This window comes from Enoplosus armatus, chromosome 1 (genome assembly GCF_043641665.1).
Source record: "Enoplosus armatus isolate fEnoArm2 chromosome 1, fEnoArm2.hap1, whole genome shotgun sequence".
NCBI classification, from domain to species: domain Eukaryota; kingdom Metazoa; phylum Chordata; class Actinopteri; order Centrarchiformes; family Enoplosidae; genus Enoplosus; species Enoplosus armatus.
The window spans coordinates 16,439,230-16,457,819 of NC_092180.1; the positions used below are offsets into that span (position 1 = coordinate 16,439,230).

General features: G+C 39.5%; 2 protein-coding genes across 2 annotated transcripts; both read right to left on the reverse strand.

Moving 5' to 3' along the window:
• Positions 1 to 763: 763 nt before the first annotated feature.
• Positions 764 to 13,998, reverse strand: dusp22a (dual specificity phosphatase 22a). The gene is made up of 7 exons (XM_070902055.1): positions 13,739 to 13,998; positions 12,468 to 12,501; positions 11,668 to 11,750; positions 10,982 to 11,031; positions 7,188 to 7,262; positions 6,735 to 6,906; positions 764 to 2,389 (listed from the first exon to the last, which is right to left on the reverse strand). The coding sequence occupies exons 1-7, from the start codon at positions 13,757 to 13,759 to the stop codon at positions 2,198 to 2,200; spliced, it is 627 nt and encodes a 208-aa protein (XP_070758156.1). The 5' UTR covers positions 13,760 to 13,998; the 3' UTR covers positions 764 to 2,197.
• Positions 13,999 to 15,182: 1,184 nt separating this feature from the next.
• cox4i1 (cytochrome c oxidase subunit 4I1) lies at positions 15,183 to 18,168 on the reverse strand. Its single transcript, XM_070903369.1, has 5 exons — positions 18,121 to 18,168; positions 17,242 to 17,318; positions 16,040 to 16,204; positions 15,714 to 15,845; positions 15,183 to 15,512 (listed from the first exon to the last, which is right to left on the reverse strand). The coding sequence occupies exons 2-5, from the start codon at positions 17,315 to 17,317 to the stop codon at positions 15,376 to 15,378; spliced, it is 510 nt and encodes a 169-aa protein (XP_070759470.1). The 5' UTR covers position 17,318; positions 18,121 to 18,168; the 3' UTR covers positions 15,183 to 15,375.
• Positions 18,169 to 18,590: the final 422 nt, after the last annotated feature.

Consider the following 18,590-nt stretch of genomic DNA (forward strand, 5'->3'; position numbering starts at 1 on the left):
TTAAGAGCTATTCAAATACACTGTAGTAGCAATCTTTCCTTAATACACAACTGGTGAGCAATGTTATCTGCCAACTGTGCCTTTAAATTAAAGTTGAAAATTAATTTTTAAAATTATAAAAAATAATTTCTTTATTAAATACTGTTAAACTTCACTTATACAGTTTGATCTCAGTTTCATGAGATGATTCTTCCAATGAAGTTGTATTATATTTTTGTACACAGTGTAAAATGAAATGTCTTATTGATGGTTATGCTAAAATGATTTCTAATACTGTGCACTGCCTGTGTCTCAGGTGTAATGACAATAACAATGTCTTATAATGTAAGTTTTGATTTCCAGTAACATAACACAATCACAATCACAATCAGACTAGTAAGCCATTATGAAAAAAAAGACATTCCCTCCTGAAATCTGACCACAAAAATGGACAGGAGCTAAAATTGCATTAACACTAAACCTCACCATACTGCAGATTATACTGCAAGTCTTTCCTCATTTCTGTCTTTCACCAACATACTACTTTATGGTTCTTTTCATGGCGCTGCACACCCAGGTGATCTGCTGAGTAAAACCCAGAAACCTCTCAAACACAGACTGAAAATAAGTTATTCTGGGGTTTACTCAGTGCAGTTATCAAGCTGCTTCATGAGACGAGCAGCTGATCTAAAGGCAAGATGTGTACTTGAATACTCACGATGTCGTCATTTTCTGCCCAGGATTTCTTTTACTTACACACAGACACATAACATAAGGGTGGTGATAGTACAGCTTTATTAATATTTCCATATTTTTAGTCAATCACTGCATTTTATTATAAAACACAAACAAAAAACACCATAAATATGCACTTAAAACAGTTAAGTGTACCCTTGAATTTATAACACAAATCAGCTTTGTCACAATAAAAAGAGAAATCAGAGCTTCAGTAAAATCAGGAAGACTTAAGCGTTTAGACTGCAGAGATCCTTCATGTGTACTTAGATAGATTTACTCAGCCATACTTTATGTAGCTTCCCAATTTAACCTGCTATGTATTACTTAATGGAACATTTTGCCAATTGTGAAACTCCATATGTTACTCCTAGTTGCGTGTCTTTAAATGGCCACGGTGTGAACCAATGTTCTCTACAACTCTGTAGCCAACTGAAGCAGCCAGGGTTACTAACAAATCCCACTCCTGGCTATCTGACATCAGTTGATGGTGGACAAACTACAGAGGGTTTGGCTGTTGTACTTTTTTATTTCTTTTGTCCTCTCTGCCTGCTAAGAGATAAGAGATGTTCCACTGTTGGTGGTGTTGATTCTGTTGCAGACATTAGCAGGCGGCTTGAAATTTTCTTCAAAGATGAACTAAATGAAACAAAAAGTTCCAACTGGTATGAACGAACAGTATCTAACTGGGTGTAAACAAATGTTGTTTACTCCATGGGCAGTGATGTGCAACAGTGATATATTCTTTGTTGTTAAAACATCTGTAAATGGCTGGTATATCTGCTGATGGCATCATGACCATTGTTTGGTTATTATGGTGTATTTTAATGGTACATGCAATGTGAATAATAACTCATTTTATGTGGTCAGCCCAGCAAGCATGATAACTTCCCCAGCCGCAGTGTTGATCAAACAGGTTACCATTAAGAGCCTGGACGGGACTGCAAACTGGTACATGTCAGAATAATTGCCATCAAATTGGTTGTGGATTTGTTGTCCACCAGCACAGACTAAATGTCCACATAATTAGAGACAAAATGTTCCTTTAAGACAGCATTAATTAGTCACGTCTTTAAGGCTACTGAGCTGAACATTGCAGGTGTTAAGAGTCCACATGGAAGTATAGTTTATTCATCATGGCTAAGGTGCTGAGGTGTTTAGAGTAAGGCCTGTGTGAGCACCGATACCCCTGTTGTGGCTGCACTCAGTTAAAGGAGCACAGGCGGTACTGGTAATGGAGAAGAGTCTGTAGCCCAATTCTAAATCAACCTCCATTGCAACCTCCAAAAACGACTAGACAGATGCAAATAAAGTATAAAACATATACTTTAAGGGGCATTTATATCATCATATGCTTTCAGAGTTGTGCAAAGGCCTTAAAGTTGGAACTTGGGGTTGATTTGGAATTGAGTACAGAGTAATAGCTGCTGCCATTTACAGACAGAATTAGGCAGGACTTTAGTGTGGCCCTCTGGCCCGTCTTTCAGCTGCTGCCTTCAGGATCATCAGGGTCGGACGGCAGAGCACAGACACCTACACCTTGATTTATCCAGCGCTGGTCTGCTCCTCGCCTCTGGCTCTCCTGTTGCTCTGTGTACTGGCTCAGCAGGGCGCCCACCTGTTCCTGGTCATTAAATGGACTGGGACGGAAACTGGACCGTAACCATGCTTGGTACTGGGGAGAACAGCCAAAAAACTGAAGTCAGTGCAATGTCTTTTAACAGCAAGTCATGTCAAAATTAGAATGTACACTATATGGACAAAAGTATTGGGCCACTCCTCTTAATCATTGAAATCAGGTGTTTGATTCAGTCCCATTGCCACAGGTGTATAAAATCAAGCACCTAGCCATGCAGTCCGCCTTTACAAACATTTGTGAAAGAATGGGTCGTTCTAAAGAGCTCACTGAATTCGAACGTGGTACTGTAATAGGATGCCAAGTCAGTTCATGAAATTTCTTCTCTCCTAGATATTCCACGATCAACCGTAAGTGGTGTTATTGCAAAGTGGAAAAGTTTAGGAACCACAGCAACTCAGCCACGAAGTGGCAGACTACGTAATGTTACAGAGCGGGGTCGCCAAGTGCTGAGGCGCATAGTGTGTAAAAGTCACCAAAGCTCTGCTGACTCAATAACTGTTTCCAAACCAAACCAGCTCTGGCATTAATATCAGCACCAAAACTGTGCGCCGGGAGCTTCATGGCATGGGTTTCCATGGCTGAGCAGCTGCACGCAAGCCTTACATCACCAAGCACAATGCCAAGCATCGGATGGAGTGGTGTAAAGCACGCCGCCACTGGACTCTGGAGCAGTGGAAACGTGTTCTGTGGAGTGACGAATCCCGCTTCTCTATCTGGCAGTCTGATGGACGAGTCTGGGTTTGGCGAATGCCAGGAGAACGTTACCTGCCTGACTGCATTATGCCAACTGTAAAGTTTGGTGGAGGAGGGATAATGCTATGGGGTTGTTTTTCTGGGGTTGGCCTAGGCCCCTTAGTTCCAGTGAAGGGAAATCTTAATGCTTCATCTTACCAAGTCATTTTGGACAATTCTATGCTTCCAACTTTGTGGCAACAGTTTGGGGAAGGCCCTTTTCTGTTCCAGCATGACTGTGCCCCAGTGCACAAAGCAAGGTCCATAAAGGCATGGTTGGATGAGTTTGGTGTGGAAGAACTTGACTGGCCCGCACAGAGCCCTGACCTCAACCCCATTGAGTTTCTTAGATTCAGATCTTTCTTTTTGTAAAAATGTCTGCTTATCTTAGCATCCAAATAGACAACAGTGAGTGCAAAGTTGATTTCAGAACTGAATTAAAGAGCACAACAGTTTCTTCTTAGTAACAGGTGACAAATGGAGAGGAGGGGAAAGGACAGAAGGGCAGAACAGAAAGTAATTGATGAAAACATTTCTCAGGAACAGCTGGCTCTCTGTAGACATTCCTGCTCTCACAGTCACCTGAGACTCAGGATTTCCCCTTATCACTTACACTCTCTCTCCTCAACTTTATCTATGAAGTTGAAGGGAAGCAATAAGCTGCTCTATAAAAGCTCTCCTTGAAGGATGAACTTGTATTTTATTCTCAGTGACTAAAATCTATTAACTGACATATGGATATGCTCCATGTGGCCCAAATCTTTTTTTTAAGGTGGTAAAAAATTAAGATGGTCTTATGTGTGAAAGTTCTTGAGTTGTTGCTCTTTTGCTACATTTCATTTTCAGGTGTTAAAAGTTGCTGAGCACAAAAAATGAGAGGCTTTGGGATGATAACAACTCTCCATGAAACTGACTAAAGTGCCAATTTGCCTCTTTAGTTTGTCAATCTTTTAAGGGTCCCACAAATGTATCGCTGCCTTGCTCAGGTAACAGAGAAGTGTGAAGACCACTTGCAGCTGGTGAGCTGATGGTAGCAGACAGTAATGACTTTTTGGAGATATGTATAAAGCAGTATCATTTGTGTATAAAGGTATTTAGCTTAATTTGTATTACATGCTGCATGCTTTCCTTTCCAGGAAATATTTTCAATGTTAGTTTAACAACAAAAAAGCGCTGAACTGCAATTTCTCAAATGATGTCCAGGAATTCTACGTGATTTTGTGCAATACCTTATTCTTTATGAAATACGATGAAGTGAAAGTCACTCTGAATGAAATCCATTCATCTTCCTAAAATGAGTATTCTCACCCTCCACCCAAAAACCAAAACAGTGTAGCACTGACTCATAACATCAACAAAGCTGTAAAAATGGATAACAGATCAAAAGCATCATATAAAGATAACACATAAATCAGGTGTGCAAGATCCTGATAACAATCACTGTGTCATCTTGAAAAAGAAAATGAAACTTGTATCACAATCTAAAGGGGGTGGCATTACAATCAGGTAAAGCTCCTATTAAGTGGAATTTGTTCTGTAAGAGATCAAGTCATAACCTTGATGTTAAGGCAAACGAGGTAGATGGTTAACTGTGAGAAGGCTCGGGTTCATAGCTGAAACGCTTCAGAGCAGAGAAAGCTGGCAAGGTACAAAACATTTTGATTCTTTCAACAGATTGACAACAACCAAACATCTGAGTAAGTGCAATGCAATATATTTAATGCAAGCACCAATAATGAGATTATCAGTCTTTTAGTTTAGTTAAATTAGATTCTCTGGCCTTCTTGCCCAATGTGAGTAATTTCTGGAGCCTGTTTTCACACCCTACTCTGGACTATTACAGTATGTCTATGACCACAAAGTTGAAATTGTTTTCTTAAGAAGACTTCAGTGTATTTCGCATGCCTTGTTACTGTTATTTTGAGGTTGTACTCAATGTTGTTACAGCTGCATTAGCAACAGAACTACACAGTTGATTCCTCACTTTCTATCTGAGGCAGATGTGGGAAAAACACAAATACAGAAAACCCATTTCCCCTTAAATCCTCGATATCAGTGAAGAACCTACAAACAATAAAAAAAAATTTGTCAGTCATGTCATGTTGCAAGATGCTGACAGTAATGCTAAACACGTGATGAGCAGTACCAAGCTAATGCAATCCCAGCAAACCCCCTGCAGTTCCCCTTCTCTACTCAATGGCTGGGTTTTGGTTTGCCACTGTAATGGAATCACGCACTAGGTGTCTTCAAGTAACTAAAATGCTGCAAAAAGTTAAAGGCAGCTACCTACAGTGTCTTCATCGCATCATATAAACACATCCTGCCAATAGTAAAATGCTGTAGAGACGATGGCTCAATGTGCAAATAGAAATTTCCTCACTTCCTAAAATGTGAAAATATGAATACTTGAAAACAGTGCCATTGTCTTCTAGTAATAATAATAATAAGCTTTCTTAACAATGTTACAAAGTGCTTTACAAATGGAAATAAAACCAGACAAGGCAGCTCAAATGAGCATAAGGCCAAAGGACATGAGCATATAGGAAGTGAAAGACAATAAAATGAATGATATCAAATAAATAGGAATAACAACAGTATAAACAAAAACATATTTCAAACATTTCCAAAACCATTCACAAACACAAAGGTTTGAACCAGTATTTTTAATACAAGCATATGCGCATTCAACTTAAATTTCCTATAAGTGGTGGTATTCTTCAAAGTGAAAGTAGATTAATCAATGATGCAAGTGGACTGTGATTATGTTCCCTAAAAGGCTCCTCACTCGTCAAATAACAGAAATCCACTGTACAGATCCCCACAAAGCTACTATATTTATTTCAATTTTCATTTAAACAGGACAATGTCTCTTAACATGCAACAGAGGAGGATTAGGACCATTTGCTCTGAGTTATGATATTAACATAAGAATAATATTGAGAATGGATTATGAAATGTATTTCATATAACATTAAATGAATAATATGAACCTGCATTAAATGAATATGGTCTCCTGATGCGGGATAGATGAATCTTTGGGGGATTTTTGAGCCATTTCAAACACCATATTAGTTTATTTGATGCACTGTGCTGCCGTTTAGCTTCTGGCTATAGCTGAGAATCTCAGCTATGCGGGCTTAGCCATAGAGTTGGTGGTTTACTGTGAAACACACCATGGCTGTTTATTGGCCTCTATAGGAATTACAAATATATAAACAATTATAAAAACCTTACACAGAAATATTCCCCCATGAGACAGCCCACTGCAACTGTCAGGTATATCATGTTCCATGACAACGAGAGAGCCACAATTAACGGTTGACAGGTTAACCACTGACTGCATGTGCAGTGTCTTGGTTGTATGCGTCACATCCTGTGAGTTCCTGTGCATGTCTACGTGGCTTGGAATCACCAACCAACAGCAAATAACACTCAAAAGCATTTACAGAATGCTAATATATTGTAGAGCTACTGCTAGAATGCCAGTGAGCAAAATAAATAATAAAATAGGGCATTTTTAAACATGAACATTTTAAAGATTACAACTTAAAATCCCCTTTGACTTTAGGTTGCATTACTGCAAATTGTAAAAGGGGTCTGGATGCCGTCTGTGTATTGTGTGTGTGTGTGTGTGCATTCATATGTCTACCTCTGAGACTTGTGTTGTCTGGTACTCCTGCAGCTGCTGCTGGAAGCCATAGTTCGGGCCGACAAAAGAGCGAACAGCCTTGACTGCAGACAGACACTCCTCCCAGCTGTAATGGGTGACAGTCATCAGGTAGGCCACCACCATGGTAGTGCTGCGGGACACACCTGCAAGGCTGCAGCAAAGCAAAGCACATGGCTTGGTCACTGTCATAAAGCAACTGGATGTTTAACACCTTATTTCTTACTGGTAACAGGTGAATAACAGAACAGGTACTGTGTAGGATAAATGTTATGTCAGGAGTGAAAAAATGCCTTAAACTGATGGCTGATTTGTTCTTCTCAGGCTTGATTTTGGTTGTATCCTTTGAGGCATGCTTTGATGAAAACCTACATCCAGAGTAAACAGGACATGACTCTCAGACGCCAAGACAGAGCTACCAATATAAAAACCTACCAGTGAACGAGACAAGATCCACCATTCAGGCGACACTCATGGATGAAGCTGATGCACTCTTTAAAATGCTGTAATCTAGAAAGAAAAACAAACAAACAAACTTATTATATTAACAATACTGTCAAAGTCTGACAAAACTGATATGTAGCATGCATTTTCCTGTGGTACACAGATATAGACACAAACATTTAGGATCATGAATAACATTAGTGCTTTGTTTTTTACGAAGGTAGAGGGTTGTAAAGCTAAAATTAGATTACACCTTATAGGATATGAGAAAGGACACCTTGAACTGAAACTCTTGTGTCGAGGCCATAACTTTGTGTTTCAGATAGGTTGTTGAAACTGTGATGATGACATGATACATGATTTTTGACTGTATTAACAGCAGGTAACTCTCAATTGTAGTTGGAAGTCCCAGAATGGGGCAGCCAGTTCTGATAGATTTTTGTTAGTTGTAAGAAACACACATGTTGAGGAGTAGTGATTTTTCTTTCAACTACTCCAACTTGTCATGTGAGTAAAAAGGTCAGGTCTGCTCAGACAGAGAGTCTGTGGTAGACCAGAGCACTGAAAGCAGGGACAGACAAGGGAAGTAACCGTCCTCGTTTTTGTCTATCTGCAAAAATTACATCAGTTTCCAGCATTCATTTATTCTTTGTCTAAAACTAATCAAGTGAATCTTTTTAACAAGAAACAAGAAAATAACCTCCTGCCTTATGGTGGACCATTCATGTTTACATGTTTCTGTCTTCCAAACTAAAAAGGTTATTACTCATACAGAGGTTGTGTCAGACCAATGTGCAAGACTCTTCTCAATATGCAAGCCAACAATTCAAATTCTATTGTACCCCCGCCGCAAAACAAAAACAAACAAGCAGATAGTAGCAGCTTATTATTATATGAGAACACAGAATGTGAGCCTTCTCTGAAATAAAAATGAACACAAAGCAGCACAGTTAGTGCAACTGCTCCTCAAATATCCTGCTTGTTCGCTGTCAGGAAACACTGATGGTGTTTTGCATAATCAAGAAGTGCATGGCTGATAGCAGCGTCTCCTGAGGAGCAGATGCTGGTTACTCAATAGCAGACAGAATAACAGACTGGGGCTAAAATAGATTGACTGCCACTTTTCTTTTTTCCTCCTTCCTGAGATCCAAACTCCTCTTCAAAAGATGTCTCCTCAGCACTTCCTAGCACAGAGGTTTCCGGCCGTCTTGTTTTAATATGCAGAAAATTTCCTTGTGACAAAAATTTGAGGTTTTAACCAGTTGAATCCAGAGAATAATACTGAAACTAAAACACGCTGTCGAGCTACTGTACATTTGAAATGCAAAAAGAGCATCTGCAATTGGTCAAATTTGTCTAATATAATTACATCTGTATGCATAAGAAATGATTTGAACAAAAACTATAACACCTAAGTCATAACAAAGTACATTATGGTGGATAGGCAGACTCCTCGCAGAAATGCACAACTCATTTTGGAAATGTTTGATGCAAATGGGTTCACACCTTCATGGTCAGTGCACACTTTACATTAAAACCATAGCAGGCTTGTCATGAGAATGATCACAAGAGAGGGGAATCCCTGGCCCTCCACAAACATGTACATATTAGTGATTATATAAATCAACATTTTAGGCGATTTCCAATGAAATATTTCATATTTCCGCACTGGGTGACAATTCTACAATAACCTTGACAACATCAACGACAATTGTGACCAAGTTGGCCTTGATGTCCCAGCAAGTGGTTACTGACATTTAACCTTTGTTAGGCCTCTCATCACCCACTGCATGCCTGGTCATCATAGAAATACGCGTTTCTGAGGCTCTGACCAAGATTTGTAACTTTTATCTAATATCTAATAACGTTTTTCCTTGTTCTCGTAAGGGTCTAAGGTTAGCGGTCTTTTCATTTCATTATGTACTTTTTTTTGATGAAGTTTACTGAGAGAGTAACTGTGATTTAGGGCTATACAAATGAACTTGACTTCCTGACATCCATCCCAAGAGCTTTACAAAAGTTTTTCAGACTGCTTCAGACTTCTACAGTTGCTCCAAAAAATACAGAGCCTGCGTGAGAGAGGTCCCCGTAGTAGACCTGGCTCATGGGAGGGGCCATCAGACCTGACCAAAGGGGCTCCCTAGTTTGTGGTGAGCAAGGTGGGGCGTCAGTTGGCCTCACCACTCCCGTCAGTCAGACCAGTGATTGTGACAGAGGGGGTTAATAAAAACCCTGGGTGGTCGAGGCCAACAGCCAGATGTCACACTAAGGTTTCCTTCCTCTGCTGCCTGAGGGGAGGACACTTGATTGCGACACTGGAGGTCAGACCCCTCCAACCCAGCCCAATCAGCAACATTCAACCTAACACTAACCCTCAATTCTCAGTAAAACAACTAGAGTTCCTCTTCAAACCCAGGCAACTTCAATAACTGCCAAAATTCAAAGTCACACTCAGATTTCTGGGTCCAATCCAGCCCCAAAATAACTCAACTTTTTTTCCAGTGTATTTACATAACCTCTGCATTAACTTCAATCTAACAGCAACCCTGTGCATGATAATTTTTATGATCATAGTGAAGCAGTGAAATAAAGAGTTCTGGATTGAGAAGTACTTATACCTCTTTGACACCAAGGACCAGTGGTCAGCCTGCATTCAACCAGGCAACGTGTCACAATCTTTGTTTACTATGTTGTCAGCAAGTTAATTACTTATCCCACATCAAAAATTTCCACCTTTTACCCTTGTCTTTCTCCCCACTTAATAGGGCCAATTCTCTCATACGGTCCTTGTCAATATTGACCTGTGGATGGTGTATAGAGTCAGCAAGGAGCTTCAGAGGGACAGCATATAACATTGGAGATCTATGCATCTCTTTCCTTCTGTGCAGGAACCTTGACCAACCAGTAGAAGGCACCAGTGCGGCAACAAGAACATAATCCCTCACCAGCTCCAATAGTGACTTCAACAACGGGCGTCTACAGAGCTCGCAAGACATGAGACTGCTCTCTTGCATTGATGCTCAAACTGCAACGCACGATTGTTGCTTCTGTTTTGTGCCCTCAGCCCGTGTCAAGTGTTTAGTTCAGATTTACTGCGGTCAGTGTTGCACAAGGTCAAAGACCCTACATAGAAATTAACATAGATGCGATGACTAATGTGTTGTGTTAGCGACCACTGCGAAGGCAAAGTGACAGCTCATGCCTCTTTCAACACTGACTCCTGATGAACAATGACACATTGAACACACTTACGCCATTTCTCTCTCTCTCTCTCACACACACACACACACACACACACACACACACACACACACACACACATACAACCTTGTATTTATGTTTTTACATGTATTTAATACTGAGACCCTGCAGTATTAAATACAGATGATGAATTTTTAATTATAATAATAATAATAATAATAATTTAAATAAATGAGCTACTGGTCACTTTGCCACCTACTGTACTGTAAATTTAGGCATATAATACACATATATATATAAATGAAACACAACATTGTTAGTAGTAAATGTCTAAAAACTACCAACAGTGCAATCACGCACACACGTTTTCTAAACTGTCAAAAATCTTTATATAATCTTTGTAACGGTTTGCATTTGGGCCGTCACACCCTGGCACCACAATCTGGAGGGTAATAGTGTTGAAATAATACTGCATGACTCATCAGTTCTTGAGAAATACATATGGACAAGGAGGTATAAGCACCATTAGTACATCTGATTGTCTGCATCTGAGTGTGAGTGTGAGTGTGTGTGTGTTTACTCACAGGTTCTGGCTGGAAGCATCAGCTGCATGAATACAAAGGTAGGTCATGTCCTGTAAAACATACGTGAAAAACTGTATAATAACTGAAACACAACTGAAGAATATGGGCCATGTATGTCATATCTGGAGGTTACCTATAAATCTTCAACTATGTTTATATTAATGGCTAGAATTATGGCTAAGGTCAGTTCTGCAGGTGAGCATCTGTGAGCCCTACATCTTGTAAGTCTGGTGCCTGGAACAAGTTCTTGTCTAAATGTGTAGTAACAGGCTTAAGGTTTGTCCGTATGTTTCAAGTCACTCAATATAGTTCTTTACTATTAATGTTTTCTGGGGCTTAGCATTATTTAAATGAATATAAAGCTAATATATATTTAAGTCACTGTTCAAGACATGCGTAAAAATAAAACATTTAGTGTCCCTAAATTAAATTTCTCATACTTGAGTCATTGCCTGGTAATTACACCAGATTTGAGCGGCTAAATAAATGGCTTCTGATACTAAACACACACTTCGCTCAGCATGTAAACCGTCTATCTCTTGCTCCAACCATAACTCATCGCCACCCCCAGCTGGCTGACAGGGTGCATCACATTATTATATGCACAATCATACCAACATCTCCAGGTAAAATGTCCACAGGAAGTACAAATAGTTTGACCCAGCCAGACTGGAATTTCCACTAACCTCAAACACGGGCTTAGCATTGTTGTACACAGACAGGATGTGGGTGATGCCATTCTTAGACAGACTTTCTCTGTTTTCTGCATCTGGGACAAAGAGAAGAGGAGTACATCTCATTAGAGGCTTGTCAGGGAGTTTCACACCAACAACTCTGATCAGTTATATTGTAAGTTTCTGCAGAGGCAGGTCTGTGAGCAGTCCTGCAACATGATTTAGGACAGTTAGGCCTGTTGTCACTTGCTCCCGTCACTTGAACTAATTTTAGCCATTACGCTGGTGCCATCATGTGGAGCCATCATCTCAGCAGCTAAAGTTAGAAAGCTGCAAATGCCACAACTGGGAAGGGGTTGTTCCAGGCCAGGGAGTGACACACTAAGGACTGTTATTTTTATGTGAAGCAACACCTTCTAGCTACGTGTCTTTTGTCAGCAAAGCATTTACATATTTTTGCTCTGAAATCTATGCTTAACAGAAGAACAATGCTCCGCTATGAAATCTTGATTAAATTAAAACTTACATTACACTGTATTAGGCATAGTACTTAAATTGTAAACCATTCACGGTGAATATGGGAAAAATACAAGGTCCAACTTTGTGTCCATGTTTTGGAAGAATAAAGAATACTAATGGTAAAGTGCTGCCATATTCTACTGTATCAATCCCCCCACCGCTCATTCCTACATGCATTTATGGTCTATAATGGAGGCCTTCAGCCTTTGGTGCTGAAAGCCCGGCGCGACGTAGCTACACCATATGTATCAAACTTACAAACATCAAATCAAGCTACATTGTGTTTGTCTTACCTCTTATGTTCCCAAGGTAGAGTCCATCGACAACCTGTGAAGCAGCAGACACAGACATGTTGCGTTCAGGTATTCATTACACTCCAGCTTCAAAAACTTCACTTGAAAGGACCAAATGTCCCAGGCTGAGCCAGATTGGATTTAAGGCTTATGGCTTAAGAACCAAGGAGCAGCAAAGGAAACATTCCCTACAGCCATACAGCCTTACATGGCCTGAAGCAACGATGCGTGATTATCAGGACGAAGTGATGAGTGGCAAGCAGCCACTGAGTGTTGCTGCACAACTTTGGTACTAGTACCATGAAGCAGCAGCTGCCTTAAGATAATTAAGAGTTGGATTCACACCAATACATTTTGTCTATGTACATTGTTGTGGCAATTAAGAATGGAAATGCAGATGATCAATTTATCTGCTTATGTCTTTTTTAAATTACAATTTACTGGGCTTAATGTAGTGCCTCTGGTTTCAAAGAGAGGTTTTGCTAAACGTGTGGGTAAAATGTGTTTTAATTTTCTATTGTCTAACTAATGTTGGGGCATTAATGTAATTCTGTATGTTTGCAATGAACTTGAAATCAATAGGAATGTCATGTTATCATAACTGGGCGGGCAGATACAAATGTTGAGCAAACTTGAAATAGAGTATAACAGTGTTGTAATACTCTTAATTTGATCCTCAGACCAAAGTTGCTTGACCCCCTCATCAGAAGGTCAGAGGTCAGGGTCAGCCACAGCAGGATTCAGTGCCTTGCTTTAGGACAGGATGTTTCAGGAATGTAAAGCCAAGCCTTTTGGCTCAGGGCCAACCCATCATACCAACCTGCTGTGTGGAGTATAATCATTTACATGTACCGTAACACAGTCCAATGAATTCATCACACATCTAGAAAAAAAATACATGTCACAGCTGTGCCTGTGATTCCTGTCCATGTAACATTAGTCGTGGCTACATTTGGAAGCCAACTAAATCTTTTAAATGTCACCAGATCTCACTCCTTAGGCCGCTTCAGTCTTGGTTTTTAGCTGTTTACACATTATTGAAACATTTAGATGGTGCACTGTGTGCTGCACCTTAAACTGCTGCACTCAATATCCAACGTGCATTATTTGGTTTGTTTACATAGCCTTTCATATCAGTGTGGGACAGAGCAAAACATGTGACGTTATTGATTAACGTGAAACAGAAGAGGCACGCATCCACTAGTGTTCCCACAAAACAGCCACTGACAAAAAAACACTACACCTAAATATAAGACAAAATCAAAGCCTACCTTATTCATTCCATTTCCCATGATGACTTTGAACCAGCTCGCGATGAGCTACAAGACTCTAATATCTAGAGCTGCTGCGATATGTTAACATGGACTTTGAATCCAAAACGCGAGGCTGGACTGACTGACTTCTAACCTAGTGGACAACCTTTGCTTGAGTCGCTATGTTTGTCTTCTATTCCAAAACATTGTTAAGTTCCACTACTATGCCTAAAAACAGTAATGTCATTAATTCAGCCTTAACCTCGTCTCCGCGATAACAACAGTTCCGTCATGCTGTATCGTCTTCCGGATTGTTCTGACGTGAAAGCTGCGGGTTCATCCGGTAAGTGACGTCACTGCAAGATGCCGTCAGCTCAGCTGTACTTTCCCAGCCTTCTTCTTTAGAGGGAGGTTTGCTAATTCATTTAGACCATAAACATGTAGTCTGGGGTTTACACATGAGCATATTATGAGGAAAACATATATACATATATATATATATAGACGTACCACACTCACATCTACAATGTCAATACCAGGAAATGATGCTGTTACTGGCCTACAGTTCTTTGCATGTGGTCTACAAAGGCAAGGCCAAGGGCGTAGGTTTGGTTTCAGAATTCCGGGGGCAATGAAAAATAAATTAATTAATTAATGCATTTATTTTCCTGCATTAATATACATTTAAATCAAGCCAGCAAAGTACATGTTATGATGAAATTGGTTATGCTTTCCATAATAATGGTGGTATAACAAAAAAAACTTGAAATGCTGTATCCTACTTACAATATTTTTTCAGTGTCTTTTTATATAAATATATATATAAATATTAGGCTCAACTATAAATAAAAATATACATTAACTGACTCATACATTTATCAACTACAATTTTCTCTTATCCGGTCTGTGGTGGCTAGACAGTAAGAGGACAATGTTCAAAGAGACTTTCATAGGAAAATAAACCTGAAACTATAAAATCCCAACTGGAAATTACACCCTCAGTATATCAATTCTTAATGAGCACTACCCACCAACCTAGTTTTACAATCACCTTCAGATGACTGCATGGACAGTTGTCAAACTGACTCAGAGTTACCTTAGCAGGCAAGTGTAAAGTGTCCCTGGATGTTTAAAAAACATTTTTTTATGACCCAAGTCACACTGAGTAACCCATAAACTGACCAACTGATGGACACATTGTAATTTCTAAACGTTTAGCTGCCAGTCAATTGTTTGTCTAATAGCATTTAGTTTATCCTTTCAAATAAAGTACTTGGGGCAGTGTCCTGTAAACTAGTGTAGGTAACAGATCACATTAATAAATAGTTAGTTAAAAATTGGATGGCAAACCACTAAACCCACAAGATTTATATTAAAATCAACTCATTAAATTTGAGGTCTGTTTATATGAAAGTCACTTAATGTAGAAGCATAATTCATGTAGGAGTCAAAGTTAACACAATTCAAAGTTTATCAGTTTAACCATTTTTATTCTCATTTCTATAATACACAATGACCGTAAGAGGAAGAGGTCTTCCAAAATGCACAGACTGAGGTAATGTGGACAATTGATAAATACAGAAATATAGGTATTCTTGTATCTTTGAGTTGGTCTGCCTTTATCTTCAAGTATGTGTTATGGTCCTCTGGGTCTTTTACTTTTTCCACTGCTTGTTTTCGTAGTCCCACTTGGATGCGAAGCCCTCCACTGGGTTCATTCTCATGTCCAACACCCTCTGCAGCTCCTTCTCTTTGTACTCGGCCTCAAACGTGTGTGGGACGGGTCCGTACACTGCAAAGAGACAATACCAAATATGTCAAGTAATGGGCTTAATTAGACTGCACGCAAATAACAGTAATAAAGATGATAATTTAGTTCCTCTTTGTTTGAATTGATTATATTTGAACAAAAAAGGTATCACTACATCAAATCTTGTACAGATTTGCAGGCCCATCGTTGCCAATCTTGCTATTATTTTTTTGGAAGACATACCATACTTTCTCTGCCAGAGCACAATCAGACCAGTCAAGCCGATTAAGAAGAGTATCCCTCCAAAGACAGACTTCCACTCTGACGATCCCTGGTTCATCTCAGCAAAGCTCTGTTTGAAGCTGATGCGGTACACTGAACATTGGAAATACACAAAATCTAGATGGTTAAAATTGTAATTTTCAAAACTTTTACCATTAACACATTACTATTTTACTTAATACAATATTTGCTGATAACAAAATCAGTTTGACCAATTGATATGAACATTACATCATCTAAAAACAAATCAATTAAAAACAGCAGAGTGCAGTGAAGTTAAGTCCTACATGCAATCTTCTCCTCATTAGAGAGTGCAGCCCAGGAGCCCATCTCCTTCTCCTTCAGGGACTTCTGCTCTGGATTCAGTTTCTGCACATAGCAGATATCTGGGAGGGGATTCTCCCGCCTGTCGAAGTAGGCAGGGAGAGTGTATTCCTCTACCTTAGCAACACCTGCAGGGGATGACACAGAATTACATTTTTTTGTAAAACCATGTTGTTAAACAATGAATGAAAAAGTACTGCATTGACTGCTGTGAGCAACGCACTGCTGTGTTCTTTGTCATTTGAATCTTGCGCTATGTGACCTGCAGTATTCCTCAGCTTCTGAAGTGAGTTGCTCTTTTAGGCTAACTCTGAATCTTGCCAAAATATTGTGAAATAAATATTTGTGGAAATGTATATAAAATATATCTTTTGTTGCACACGATATAATCATCAAAACTTCTCTCTGGTACTCTGTAACCTAAAACCACATCGGAGGTTCATTATGAATGGTTTCATTAGTTAGTGAAATTTAATAAAGAACACACACAGTTTGTTTGTATTTGGTCAAGGATGTACTAACCCATGAAATCAGCCTGTGTGGTGTTTTGCTGTGATTAAAACTACAACACTCTCAGCCCTTCAAAGGACATTACTTACTGTCCCTGAACTAGTACTTAATATACAAACAACATTCAGTAGGTCACTTAATATTTCTACATTTATTAAAAAGGGTACATGCAATTACTGAATAAATGTCTGGCAGTCCAGATTAAAGTACTTGTGTTCGTGGTAGACTGGCACAAAAACTGAACTGTTACACACACTTAAATCAGCTCTCCATTGGCATACTGAAATGCTATTCTGGTGGCTGGAAAACATGTTTACAGCGTAGCAATTCTTTGATCTGAGTTAAGTAAAGTGCCAGATGTACATAGCTAAGGTGTCAGGTAGTGGTGAGATGGGTGGAGAGATAAAGTGAGTCATTTATGCCAGCCATGTTTATGATGTTTACAAGTTAATATGAACACTTAATAATTTGGGGAGAAAAAAAATGTTCATTGAATTCTAGCCCCACTTTCAGCAGATATTGGACTTTGCTTTACTCTAAAATACATCCAACAATGATTTGCATTTTGAGATTGTCCCCTAACTGTCACCCTAATATATTGTTATCCCCCTGCCAAAAATAGAAAATACTCCATGTCATTTCAAGTCATGCTTACCATGTCCCCCACGTACGCAGACAGATGTGGAAATGGCACGTTTGCCAACAAGACGAAGGGCTCTGGCAGCCAGCATTCTGTGGGAAAAGTCATATGAGAGATATTAACAAACTCATTCTACACATTAACATACATTTTAACACATCGGCATGTTCACACATCCTCCTTACAATTCTTTTGATTTTCCAATTCTTTTTGTTTCTTCAGGGGACCACTTACATAAAAGATTAAAAATAAGTAATGAATTTCTGATAAGCCTAACAGGTGTAAGGATCCTTGTCAAATTTCCGGCATTTGACAAATGTTTTAAATACTTTGTGCAATTATTTGCGCTTAAACCAAGTCACGCAGCTCGCCTCACTAACCATTTATTAACATGTAAGTTACGTTGACTTGGTGTTGAGATTCTGTGTCCAAGCCAAAGATCTAGCGTTAGCTACACCGTATTGCTAAATCCATGTTAGCGTTAGCTGCCAACACAAGGTCATGGCGCCCGGGAATAAATAATCCCAGAAATACCTGTTTCTTTGAGACAACACTGTACAATTCAATGCTTTCTCATTTGCTGAGACTGCATTTATATGAGCCAATGGCAGCTCACTGTAACATTTACTTTCTGCGTAACACATCTGCCTTCATGAATCTGATGCTAGCTAGAAGCTAACGACAGCTAGTCGCTAAATTGGCCCGTCCTAGCTCCGATCGGCTCTGACAAAGTCACTTATACACAATTGCATATTTCGGTTAAAATAGTCAAGTAATATAGGGCAATTGCTTACACTTTTAACATATTTAATGTTAATGCATGAGTACGTGGTTAAATGTGATGAATTCCTATAAGGTTAGACAGATGCTATTGACAAAAAAAAATAATACAACCTACGGTCTGTTCCTTGCTCCCGTCCGCCGATGGTCTGAAAGGAAGTGTGCCTGTGAACGGAAATACGTAAATTATGTTACAAGGACGTTAAACCCGGTCAGGACGGACGGATGAGGATCTCGTTTTACGACGTTTCCGTTCTGAATTACGGCACCACCGGTGCTGCAGAAACGAGTGGAAGGTGGAAGTAAGATTAGCTCCTATGGCTAGATTTCGTGATACTGAGTAATTCATCTAGCACAAAAAGACTGTTGTGATTTTTGCTGATAAAGCTTACATGTACGTGTTAGAAGGCATAGCGTCAACTACATATTCTGGCAGTGAGGTGACTGCTGAGGTAGATATCTACTTTTCTCCGTGCATTATATGTAACGTTAGCTAACGGTAGCAGGCAGCAGTCCCTTCACACCGTGTAGCCACTCAACTTCTCTGGCAGGATCTGTTCTTTCCAACGACTCTGCCGATTGAT

What these genes read in the sequence shown, in the direction of transcription:
- cox4i1 (XM_070903369.1), bottom strand. Translation starts at nt 17,317, where the DNA reads ATGCTGGCTGCCAGAGCCCTTCGTCTTGTTGGCAAACGTGCCATTTCC. An exon ending in CTGCGTACGTGGGGGACATG is followed by an intron (nt 16,205 to 17,241) that starts GTAAGCATGACT and finishes CATCCCCTGCAG; the next exon opens with GTGTTGCTAAGGTAGAGGAA. An exon ending in TAATGAGGAGAAGATTGCAT is followed by an intron (nt 15,846 to 16,039) that starts GTAGGACTTAAC and finishes TCCAATGTTCAG; the next exon opens with TGTACCGCATCAGCTTCAAA.
- dusp22a (XM_070902055.1), bottom strand. Translation starts at nt 13,759, where the DNA reads ATGGGAAATGGAATGAATAAG. An exon ending in GATGCTTCCAGCCAGAACCT is followed by an intron (nt 7,263 to 10,981) that starts GTGAGTAAACAC and finishes TTTTCTTTCTAG; the next exon opens with ATTACAGCATTTTAAAGAGT. An exon ending in AGACAACACAAGTCTCAGAG is followed by an intron (nt 2,390 to 6,734) that starts GTAGACATATGA and finishes TGTTCTCCCCAG; the next exon opens with TACCAAGCATGGTTACGGTC.